General features: G+C 32.6%; 1 protein-coding gene across 1 annotated transcript in view; it reads right to left on the bottom strand.

Annotated features, from left to right (window-relative positions):
- Nucleotides 1-280: 280 nt before the first annotated feature.
- The window catches only part of LOC132558857 (tyrosine-protein phosphatase non-receptor type 23-like), a 42562-nt gene continuing 29827 nt past the window's right edge, over nucleotides 281-13015 (bottom strand). The window contains exons 27-30 of the mRNA XM_060223475.1: nucleotides 7059-7111; nucleotides 6199-6303; nucleotides 5415-5614; nucleotides 281-4715 (exon numbers count right to left, since the gene is read on the bottom strand). Of these exons, the coding sequence (XP_060079458.1) occupies nucleotides 4012-4715; nucleotides 5415-5614; nucleotides 6199-6303; nucleotides 7059-7111 (1062 nt within the window). The 3' untranslated portion in view covers nucleotides 281-4011. The remainder of the gene's footprint in view (nucleotides 4716-5414; nucleotides 5615-6198; nucleotides 6304-7058; nucleotides 7112-13015) is intronic.

The raw sequence follows: 13015 nt of genomic DNA, 5'->3' as shown, positions 1-13015 counted from the left end.
ACAATAATCACTAGGTATTTTGTGAAATGTGACACTTGCAGACTTATTTTGAGTCCTCAAAATGGTACATTCATCAAGCACTTGTTTGACAATAGGCACAACCACATGAAATACTGAGTAGCCATACACCTTTCACTCCCCACTGACAACTTGTTTTTATATATTATGAATCCATTAAAGTGATTAAATTTCTAAAGATCTAGACATCATCTTTATTAACATGAATGGAAATATTGTGAATTCAAACAATATCTACAAAAAAATGCTAAAAAAAGTGATGTCAACATTTAAATCCTTGTAAAAATTTGCTTTTGAAACAAATTTAATTACTGGTATGAACACGTTAACATGAGAGCTGAAACTACTATATATCTTTTAGTGTGTTAAACCAAACTTATCACTTCAAGGATTAAGATAAAACTATTGATGGATTAACTGAACAGATGAATTACTAAATCAGCTACCTGTTGATATAAACTTTACTTAATTTACAACAATTGCAAAACAAGTTACTTCAACATATACTTATCACTCTTATTGGTCGTGATGTATGCATGTGAGGGGTCTTATTATGGTCGGGTTGTGGAGTACCTTGTGAAAACCCACATGGTCAGGCAGCCCTTACCTTTTCATAAGGCAATCAAACCTGATGCTAGGTGAAAGGCCAGTACTGTCTGTTAAGTAGTATCATCTCAAAACTGATCCACTACATGAAAGTTATCTCTTCAAGACAACTTTATAGTCCGTAAACTGTATCAAAACAGTTATAGTCAACCACAAATTCATTGACATCAGTTGATAAAGAGATATTTGCATAAAAACATGGTCTCATTTGACAAAAGAACAACCATATATTACAGTGCATTATGCTTTATGCTCATATTGTATCCAGTCATGTGCCCATAACTGGTAATAAGCCCACTCAAACAAAATTAATTAAACATCAAGGCTACTTTATAGTACTGTAATAGGCCCACCTCCCGACATGAGTAAGTTATGGCTGGATATACACGGTTATATGGTACTTAATGCATCTCTTCCATGATTATCTTTTTTGTTACTGACAAATTGCACTTATCCCCTAAATATTTCCAGTAATATAGGATTGCTTTCCTGATTTTTAAAGTAAATGACTTACTTGTCAAGTACCCCGACAAAATAAGTAGGGAAATGAGAAAACACTTCCTGACTTAATATTAACAAAGGTCAGCATGCATAAAGCTTTGAATAAAAAACACAATGATTTTAACACATTTTATATTGAAAAATTGTTTTATATCAAAGCTCACTTTCAGACTTGTAAACTTTCCATTTTTCAGTAGTAACACACCAACCTATCCTATTAATGTAACTAAATGTAAGCCAGGACAGATCTTATCCAAGGTCATTTTCAGGATTATCCTTATTAATTGATTGTGTTAACTTATCAATTAATGCAAAATAACCATGTTTTGTCATTCACAGATATTTCAATCCACGGTCACATTTGTATTGCACCAAATGAATTTGTTCCAAGTTTTTTTTTTTCTCTTTAAAAACTTTGATTTCCTAAGAATCGCTCAGATCATAAAACAATTTTCTTAATAGCTTAGGCCACAAATTTCTGGTTTACAGCCAGAAAAGTGTAGATATGAATTAACAAGTAGATACCATATATATATATATATATATTACAACAAATTAATAGACTATTAGGAAGTAAAGCTACTTATTATAAATGTGTTGAGAACATCAGCATTATGGTGGTGAATTGTTTAAAGAATATGTGTTCATTAAGAAAAGATAGGGAGACAGGCTATTATGACTTAGAGTATGGAAAATTATTTGATGTGTATGTGAGAGTGAAGATGACAATTTTTGGATGACACTTACTACTAAGATTTATATGTATGAACAGATCACATGACTTATTTGCTTGTACTTTCCCATCAACAACCAGGGTCAGATCATATGAACGGGATGAATGAATATCATCCTTTACCACTATAAAGTGTTCAGTCTTACAATTTTTCATATCACTAGGTGGAAAACATATATTATGCAGATACAGAACATGATTTCCTGTTTCTTAGAAGCAAAGTATATTATTCTTATTAGAAAGTCACTTCACCTGATGCTTGCACACATTATACTTCTACAGAAACATCATACACATAGGTCTCTTACCGTTACATAAAATTCTAAATGCCCTTATGTATAAAAAGATACAAATGACAAAAATTTCATCCCACTTTCCAGACATAAATATGACACTTGGCATGATTTAATAAAATGCTGTGTTAAACTTTTACATCATCGATTATCAAACAGTATCATAATCAATTCTATTGACTGACTGACTGCATTAATATTGTTTCCGCCACTTGAAATAAACAGGAACTGTATACATCCTTAACCTTAAATAATACAAAAATTATGATATTACAGAATTATACATTTGAAAATGCATTAACAAAAAAACAAAAAAACAAAAAAAAACCACCCATACATACATACATACACAATCAGTAATTTTCGTAGGATTTGTCAAGGCAAGTCCAGATGACCAGTTTCACAATTTGAGGAGTCCTCATTAGAGATATAATAAGGTCTTCACATGGGCAAAGCATGATTCTGGGTCTCAAATGTCCGAGTCCCAAAAATTACTGTACAATATATACACAATTATATAAATTAAATGCACATCATAACAGGGATCTGCAAAATTGAAAAGAAAAAGGAGGGGAAAAAATGCCGTCTATGACAGACGTGTTCATCACTTTTTTAAATCAATTGCTATCCATAAACAGCCTCTGAATAATCTCTTGTCACATCATTTAAATACCTGGTAACACATTCTATATTAAAGAAAGTTCAACTGAAAACAAATTTGATCAAATTCGGGAAAACTGAACAAATTACATATACAATATTGTTTTAGGGTTAAAGAAGAATTCTAAAATTAAACAATCTTGGTCCCTAAATGTTTTTCTAAACCAAACTTTATCAATGTTACTTTAAATTAAATTATCATACAAAGACGACACACTTACAATTACAGACAACGTATATCACAGCAAGCTTTTTCAACTTAATTCTCCAGTAGTCGACCCAAGAATCCTGTCTGTAGTAGAGAAATCAAATACATGCACAGACGTAAATAGTTGAAACTGACTCAGTCATCTAATTATCACAACTACGATTCATTTCCCCGCTAGAATGTTAACTCTCTGTGTCAATTAGCAGAAGATTGAACTTAAACATTTGAATTGGCAAAATATCATGAGGTTCATAGCAAAAATTAATTCACATAAATATCTGAAGTTTTGAAATAACACATACAATTATAATCAGCAATGCACAGAGAATCCACCTGAGGCTGTTTCTTCCTATAAAAAGATTGTCTCTACATCTGTAACTTATTGTTTCAAACAAATAAAGCCTTTAATGTATTACTGATGATAGAGCCAGGCAGATTTTTTTCTATCAGACTGTACCACTTATTAAATCTTTCTTGTGTGTAATCCATTATTTCTGAGATTATGTATACAAAATAATCTAACAGTATCCTCAATATTTTCTCTTCTGTCTCAACTCTCTAAGTTACCTCTGGAAATCTTTAGGAAATTTAATTAATCAATTCCATGTAAAACTAATGATCAAATTACAATTTCTAGAAATATCTGTACTCTAAATTTCATTTTTAGGATTTCAAATGTAAGTGATTTTTTCCTGTGATGACTAGAAAATGTGTAGTAAGTTGCAGAAAAAATGATAAATGGATGTTGTTAGATGAAATAGCCATTTTATACGACAGATTTATACAATATACAAATATACTGTGAAGCATTTTATGTTGAAAATTATTTGAAACCATACACTCGAATAATCCAAATTACATAACAAAGAGCTTTATAAGATGATGATAAATTCTTCATCAATAGCAAAGATCTGATATATCATATCACACAACATTAAGATTCTTAAAAATCATAATATTTAACTGTAGTCAAACCTGATTTCAGGCATAAATCACTTTTTCTGTTTGTTGAGGCTCCACAAGGGGTCCAGTGAACTGAGAGGATCAGAAGGATCCAAAGCTGTATCCATTAACGAGGAATGACTCTCCATAAAACTTGCTTTGGTCACCTTTTTCTTTCCTGTCGCAGCCCCAAGTGTGAATGTCTTTGGATCCTGGAGATCGGCGAGGGACACTGGTAGAGAGCCATCCTGTCGATGAACTGGTGACCCCTCCAGTGACCCAACACCTGATCCTGTATCACTTAACACATGTCCTGGGATACCTTCGTTGCTTCTCAATGACATTTCAGAGCTAGATCGACTGATCTCCACACTCCCGATTGGTGAATCTAAACCTGCCTCTTTACTCATATTTTTATTCTTTAAATCCACTGGTGTATCCATTTCAGCCACATGTTCGATCAACTGTGTTGTGTCTGTGCGCTGGACCACATCAGGGAGACTACTAAACACAGGCTTTGTGTCTTTGTCCTGACTTCCACTTCGATCATCTCTAACTTTTGTAAACTCTACTTTTTCTTGTGTTGGTTCAATAATGTTGTCAACATTCATTCCCATCTTTGCCATGTTGCTCTGAAGTGTTTTGAAACTCAGGTTACCAAACACGACATCTTCTGTCGGTGTCCACTGATTTGTTTTCTCTCCTGGTTGCGGCAACTTGTCTCCAAACGATGCTTTGTGTACTAAGATACCTCCTGAAAGAGACCAAAAATCTTCCATTAAGCTTCAATTGACCAGAAAACTCACCCATCAGAAGCTGATCAATAGATTCCAGTCCTCCTTAGTATTTTATCTATCCCTCCTTAATACATAGAGTTTCCAACTCACTCTATCTTGTCAGTATTTGGGAATAAGATTTCTGTTTTGAATCAAAAATTTTTGCTGTGACACATTGCTTCACAATATTGATTGCAAACTTACTTGAGATAATTTTTCAATACAATCTATTAAGTCAATTTTCAGAAAATTTAATTAATGTCTTATAAAAAAACAGACAAGAAAAATGTCTAGTAGGAGAAATTTAGAAAGTATCAACTTCCTGCAAAGTTCATCAGCTAGGTTTCACAATAATAAACAAGTCAAAATGAAGGAAAGCAACTCCTGAAACCAAGTTTCCAAACAGTTCATTCTACTTTCTTCTCTAACTGGTTGTTAATATGTTTTGGCCTTAGACAGGCTGTCATAAGGGCACAGCTTACATGGTGTACTTGTAGTTAAGAGTAACAACGAAAGTCATGTGACTAAATCGTTAAAAAAGAAATAGATTTCTGTGCTCTATTGACCTGCTTAATCAAACTTGACTTATTTTACAATAATTGCGAAACAAATTTTTCAACATATATTAAGAAAACTCGTAGCCTGATAAATCTGTTTTATATTGGACAGGAACTTACGCTGTGCTAAGATATCTTGTGCATAGTATAGAGTAGCCTCATAACAGAACTTAAGTTGTGACTTTTCTCGGATGGCGTGTCGTCGCCGACGTAGCATCTTCTTGGCTATATCTTGTATGTTGATGATGCCATTTCCATGATCAATCTCCTGTCTACATGTATAGATCAACAGGAAGGTACCAGTCCGTCCAATACCGGTACTACAAGGCAAACAAAAACCACGATGGTCTTTAACATTCATGGACCTTTTACCACGTCAGCAACAAGTACACTCTACAGCTAAGATATGATATTGGATGATTACAAAATCTCACATAAACAATTATTACATCCTTTCACAACAACTTTAACAATATCTAGTTCTGATAAACCTTAAAATTAAATATGAATTCACATGATTCTAGTTATTAATATTATTCACATATTGTAACATTTTGAGTCATTCAGAGTCTTTTCACCAGTGGGAAAATAATGTTACATCTGAATTGTTTGGGCAGATAGAGAAAACTGGAGTAGTTACATTATATCAACCACTGTGGTTTGTTTGCCTAAATCTGGTTACATTTCACTACTCTTGGTAATGTTATACCTAACATCTCTCTGATCACTACATCGCTACAAACACCTGAAACATTGCCAAAAAAGTGTTTTGTTTACATTTTCTTATATGTGATTGTTGCTGCTCTGACTTGCCGATTATTTGTGCTTCCAGTCCATTTTTGTTCACCTGGTTTTAACAAGACACTCAATTAAAACAATACCTGTTTATTTCTAAGATCATTACCTGCAGTGAACGACTACTGGCTTGAGTAAACTCCTTTGTTGTCTATAGAAACTGTGAACCTCTGTGATGAATTGTAGAATGTGTGGCACCTTTTCGGGAAATCCACTGAAAGTAAAGGTATAGTTGTTTAATGGCTTGTTTGAAGAAAATCCCTCAAGAATCAAATGTACTGGAATTTGATAAGTATATCTATTAATAACATGCTTTTGAACTATGTATAGCAATACTGGTTTATTGAGAATCTGGCCAATTCATTACTATTCTATGGACTTAATATTTCAAATTACATCAGCGACAAAATACAAAATGACACATATTAATGTTGAATTACATTGGGAAGGTCATATCCATGATAAAGATTTATCCACAAATAGGTATTTTATGTACCAGAAGGATTTTAAAGATTTTGGAGACAATAATTTATAAGACTTTATAAGAATGAAGAATATAAAAAAATATTTGTTCAAACATGTTTGTCATTAATAAACATGATCAAGAGATAAAATTAAAATTAATGAAAAATTAATTTTACAAAAGTTTTCTATATGGGCTGATTTACAGAACAAACTTATCAAATGAGACTGATACTTCTCAAGATTATGACACATGGTTCCTACAATAAGGTACAGTTGAGTATTTGCAGAGCTAAAAATCCACGTTTATCCTGGTTATAGTTTCATGCAATTCCATCATAAGTAGAACACAGGAGAGCATGTCTAGATATTGGTATCCATGCCTACATACACATAATACATAATTTTTTTATATTTTGCTGTAAAATGATCTGATGATTACTCAATGTTTTGCTATCTTACATGACTACACATTACAGCACACATTACTGTCATTGCAGTAGTTACCTCACGGGCCAGTTCTTGTACTGTAGTTGTACAATGGTTCTTCCCTGTCGCTTCTGAAAGTAACAATGTACAACATAAATTTATAATAATTAATTACTAATGAAGTATGTTTAAAAGACATAAACCCTGTGCGTGAGCCTGGCACAAGTTAAAACAGTCATCCTACAGATAACTTTACCTCAATCTATACTTCTGTTTTAGGTGTAGTTTATACAGAAGTACATCTACCTCTGTTTTATGTGTAGTATACAGATGTATGTCTACCTCTGTTTTAGATGTAGTTTATACAGAAGTACATCTACCTCTGTTTTAGGTGTAGTTTATACAAAAGTATGTCTACCTCTGATTTAAGTGTAGTTTATACAGAAGTACATCTACCTCTGTTTTATGTGTAGTATACAGATGTATGTCTACCTCTGTTTTAGGTGTAGTTTATACAGAAGTATGTCTACCTCTGTTTTAGGTGTAGTTTATACAGAAGTACATCTACCTCTGTTTTAGGTGTAGTTTATACAGAAGTAGTTCTACCTCTGTTTTAGGTGTAGTTTATACAGAAGTACGTCTACCTCTGTTTTAGGTGTAGTTTATACAGAAGTACGTCTACCTCTGTTTTAGGTGTAGTTTATACAGAAGTACATCTACCTCTGTTTTAGGTGTAGTTTATACAGAAGTACATCTACCTCTGTTTTAAGTGTAGTTTATACAGAAGTACGTCTACCTCTGTTTTAGGTGTAGTTTATACAGAAGTACATCTACCTCTGTTTTAAGTGTAGTTTATACAGAAGTATGTCTACCTCTGTTTTAAGTGTAGTTTATACAGAAGTATGTCTACCTCTGTTTTAAGTGTAGTTTATACAGAAGTACGTCTACCTCTGTTTAAGGTGTAGTTTATACAGAAGTATGTCTACCTCTGTTTTAGGTGTAGTTTATACAGAAGTATGTCTACCTCTGTTTTAGGTGTAGTTTATACAGAAGTATGTCTACCTCTGTTTTAGGTGTAGTTTATACAGAAGTACATCTACCTCTGTTTTAGGTGTAGTTTATACAGAAGTACGTCTACCTCTGTTTTAGGTGTAGTTTATACAGAAGTACGTCTACCTCTGTTTTAGGTGTAGTTTATACAGAAGTACATCTACCTCTGTTTTAGGTGTAGTTTATACAGAAGTACGTCTACCTCTGTTTTAGGTGTAGTTTATACAGAAGTACGTCTACCTCTGTTTTAGATGTAGTTTATACAGAAGTATGTCTACATCTGTTTTAGGTGTAGTTTATACAGGCATATATCTACCTCTGTTTTAGGTGTAGTTTATACAGAAGTACGTCTACCTCTGTTTTAGGTGTAGTTTATACAGAAGTACATCTACCTCTGTTTTAAGTGTAGTTTATACAGAAGTATGTCTACCTCTGTTTTAGGTGTAGTTTATACAGAAGTACATCTACCTCTGTTTTAAGTGTAGTTTATACAGAAGTACATCTACCTCTGTTTTAAGTGTAGTCTATACAGAAGTATGTTTACCTCTGTTTTAGGTGTAGTTTATACAGAAGTACGTCTACCTCTGTTTTAGGTGTAGTTTATACAGAAATATGTCTACCTCTGTTTTAGGTGTAGTTTATACAGAAGTACGTCTACCTCTGTTTTAGGTGTAGTTTATACAGAAGTACGTCTACCTCTGTTTTAGGTGTAGTTTATACAGAAGGATGTCTACCTCTGTTTTAGGTGTAGTTTATACAGAAGGATGTCTACCTCTGTTTTAGGTGTAGTTTATACAGAAGTACGTCTACCTCTGTTTTAGGTGTAGTTTATACAGAAGTATGTCAGAAGTACATCTACCTCTGTTTTAGGTGTAGTTTATACAGAAGTACGTCTACCTCTGTTTTAGGTGTAGTTTATACAGAAGTACGTCTACCTCTGTTTTAGGTGTAGTTTATACAGAAGTAGGTCTACCTCTGTTTTAGGTGTAGTTTATACAGAAGTACATCTACCTCTGTTTTAAGTGTAGTTTATACAGAAGTATGTCTACCTCTGTTTTAGGTGTAGTTTATACAGAAGTACATCTACCTCTGTTTTAGGTGTAGTTTATACAGAAGTACGTCTACCTCTGTTTTACAGAAGTATGTCTCCTGTTTTAGGTGTAGTTTATACAGAAGTACGTCTACCTCTGTTTTAGGTGTAGTTTATACAGAAGTACGTCTACCTCTGTTTTAGGTGTAGTTTATACAGAAGTACGTCTACCTCTGTTTTAGGTGTAGTTTATACAGAAGTACGTCTACCTCTGTTTTAGGTGTAGTTTATACAGAAGTACGTCTACCTCTGTTTTAGGTGTAGTCTATACAGAAGTATGTTTACCTCTGTTTTAGGTTTTAGGTGTAGTCTATACAGAAGTACGTCTACCTCTGTTTTAAGTGTAGTTTATACAGAAGTATGTTTACCTCTGTTTTAGTGTAGTTACGTCTACCTCTGTTTTATAGTTTATACAGAAGTATGTCTACCTACGTCTACCTCTGTTTTAGGTGTAGTTTATACAGAAGTACGTATACCTCTGTTTTAGGTGTAGTATACAGAAGTAGTTCTACCTCTGTTTTAGGTCTAGTCTACCTTGTTTTAGGTGTAGTTTATACAGAAGTACGTCTACCTCTGTTTTAGGTGTAGTTTATACAGAAGGATGTCTACCTCTGTTTTAGGTGTAGTTTATACAGAAGGATGTCTACCTCTGTTTTAGGTGTAGTTTATACAGAAGTACATCTACCTCTGTTTTAGTTGTAGTTTATACAGAAAAGTAGGTGCAAAATCTAAACTACTTAGGGATAAATCTTCATCTGATTCAAGTTATATCTACCTCTGTTTTAGGTGTAGTTTATACAGAAGTACCTTACCTCTGTTTTAGTGTAGTTTATACAGAAGTTGTTTACCTCTGTTTTAGGTGTGTTTAAGATAATAGTTTTTTTGTTTTTTTAGTTTTTACAGCAGGCAACCTTCCTAAAGATGTATAGTTTTTTTGTTTAGTTTTTCATGCAGGCAACCTTCCTAAAGATGTAGTATTTTTTTGTTTTAGTTTAGTTTTTGCAGGCAACCTTCCTAAAGTATATATGTTTTTTGTTTTGTTTAGTTTTTCATGCAGGCAACCTTCCTAAAGATGTATAGTATTTTTGTTTTGTTTAGTTTTTCATGCAGGCAACCTTCCTAAAGATGTATAGTTTTTTTGTTTAGTTTTTCATGCAGGCAACCTTCCTAAAGATGTAGTTTTTTGTTTAGTTTTTCATGGGCAACCTTCCTAAAGATGTATAGTTTTTTTGTTTTTTTTTTAGTTTTTTTCATGCAGGCAACCTTCCTAAAGATAAAGATGTAGGCAACCTTCCTAAAGATGTATAGTTTTTTTGTTTTGTTTAGTTTTTCATGCAGGCAACCTTCCTAAAGATGTATAGTTTTTTTGTTTTGTTTTTTTTTTGTTTCCTGTTGTTAGTTTTTTTTTAGTTTAGTTTTTCATGCAGGCAACCTTCCTAAAGATGTATAGTTTTTTGTTTTGGTTTGTTTTTCATGCAGGCAACCTTCCTATAGTTTTTTTGTTTTGTTTTTCATTTTTGTTAGTTTTTTTGTTTAGTTTTTCATGCAGGCAACCTTCCTAAAGATGTATAGTTTTTTTGTTTAGTTTTTCATGCAGGCAACCTTCCTAAAGATGTATAGTTTTTTTGTTTTGTTTAGTTTTTCATGCAGGCAACCTTCCTAAAGATGTATAGTTTTTTTGTTTAGTTTTTCATGCAGGCAACCTTCCTAAAGATGTATAGTTTTTTTGTTTAGTTTTTCATGCAGGCAACCTTCCTAAAGATGTATAGTTTTTTTGTTTTGTTTTTCATGCTCCTAAAGATGTATAGTTTTTTTGTTTTGTTTAGTTTTTCATGCAGGCAACCTTCCTAAAGATGTATAGTTTTTTTGTTTTGTTTAGTTTTTCATGCAGGCAACCTTCCTAAAGATGTATAGTTTTTTTGTTTTGTTTTTTTTCATGCAGAACCTTCCTAAAGATGTATAGTTTTTTTGTTTTGTTTAGTTTTTCATGCAGGCAACCTTCCTAAAGATGTATAGTTTTTTTGTTTATTTTTCAGCAGGCAACCTTTTTATAGTTTTTTTGTTTAGTTTTTCATGCAGGCAACCTTCCTAAAGATGTATAGTTTTTTTGTTTAGTTTTTCATGCAGGCAACCTTGTATAGTTTTTTTGTTTTGTTTTCCATGCAGGCAACCTTCCTAAAGATGTTTAGTTTTTTGTTTTGTTTAGTTTTTCATGCAGGCAACCTTCCTAAAGATGTATAGTTTTTTTGTTTAGTTTTTCATGCAGGCAACCTTCCTAAAGATGTATAGTTTTTTTGTTTTGTTTAGTTTTTCATGCAGGCAACCTTCCTAAAGATGTATAGTTTTTTTGTTTTGTTTAGTTTTTCATGCAGGCAACCTTCCTAAAGATGTATAGTTTTTTTGTTTTGTTTTTCATGCAGGCAACCTTCCTAAAGATGTATAGTTTTTTTGTTTAGTTTTTCATGCAGGCAACCTTCCTTGTATAGTTTTTTTGTTTGTTTTTCATGCAGGCAACCTTCCTAAAGATGTATAGTTTTTTTGTTTTGTTCCTAGTTTTTCATGCAGGCAACCTTCCTAAAGATGTATAGTTTTTTTGTTTTGTTTAGTTTTTCATGCAGGCAACCTTCCTAAAGATGTATAGTTTTTTTGTTTAGTTTTTCATGCAGGCAACCTTCCTAAAGATGTATAGTTTTTTTGTTTTGTTTAGTTTTTCATGCAGGCAACCTTCCTAAAGATGTATAGTTTTTTTGTTTTGTTTTTCAGTTTTTCATGCAGGCAACCTTCCTAAAGATGTATAGTTTTTTTGTTTTGTTTAGTTTTTCATGCAGGCAACCTTCCTAAGATGTATAGTTTTTTTGTTTAGTTTTTCATGCAGGCAACCTTTTGTATATTTTTTTTGTTTAGTTTTTCATGCAGGCAACCTTCCTAAAGATGTATAGTTTTTTTGTTTTGTTTAGTTTTTCATGCAGGCAACCTTCCTAAAGATGTATAGTTTTTTTGTTTAGTTTTTCATGCAGGCAACCTTCCTAAAGATGTATAGTTTTTTTGTTTTGTTTAGTTTTTCATGCAGGCAACCTTCCTAAAGATGTATAGTTTTTTTGTTTAGTTTTTCATGCAGGCAACCTTCCTAAAGATGTATAGTTTTTTTGTTTTGTTTAGTTTTTCATGCAGGCAACCTTCCTAAAGATGTATAGTTTTTTTGTTTAGTTTTTCATGCAGGCAACCTTCCTAAAGATGTATAGTTTTTTTGTTTAGTTTTTCATGCAGGCAACCTTCCTAAAGATGTATAGTTTTTTTGTTTTGTTTAGTTTTTCATGCAGGCAACCTTCCTAAAGATGTATAGTTTTTTTGTTTAGTTTTTCATGCAGGCAACCTTTAAAGATGTATAGTTTTTTTGTTTAGTTTTTCATGCAGGCAACCTTCCTAAAGATGTATAGTTTTTTTGTTTTGTTTTCCATGCAGGCAACCTTCCTAAAGATGTATAGTTTTTTTGTTTTGTTTAGTTTTTCATGCAGGCAACCTTCCTAAAGATGTATAGTTTTTTTGTTTAGTTTTTCATGCAGGCAACCTTCCTAAAGATGTATAGTTTTTTTGTTTTGTTTTTCATGCAGGCAACCTTCCTAAAGATGTATAGTTTTTTTGTTTTGTTTAGTTTTTCATGCAGGCAACCTTCCTAAAGATGTATAGTTTTTTTGTTTTGTTTAGTTTTTCATGCAGGCAACCTTCCTAAAGATGTATAGTTTTTTTGTTTTGTTTTTCATGCAGGCAACCTTCCTAAAGATGTATAGTTTTTTTGTTTTGTTTAGTTTTTCATGCAGGCAACCTTCCTAAAGATGTATAGTTTTTTTGTTTTGTTTAGTTTTTCATGCAGGCAACCTTCCTAAAGATGTATAGT

Source organism: Ylistrum balloti, unplaced genomic scaffold (genome assembly GCF_031769215.1).
Source record: "Ylistrum balloti isolate Yb309-2 unplaced genomic scaffold, AGI_CSIRO_Ybal_v1 Utg370830, whole genome shotgun sequence".
In the NCBI taxonomy this organism is placed as follows: Eukaryota; Metazoa; Mollusca; class Bivalvia; order Pectinida; family Pectinidae; genus Ylistrum; species Ylistrum balloti.
Note: the sequence above shows the minus strand (reverse complement) of the source record. Positions and strands in the feature narration are given on the sequence as shown.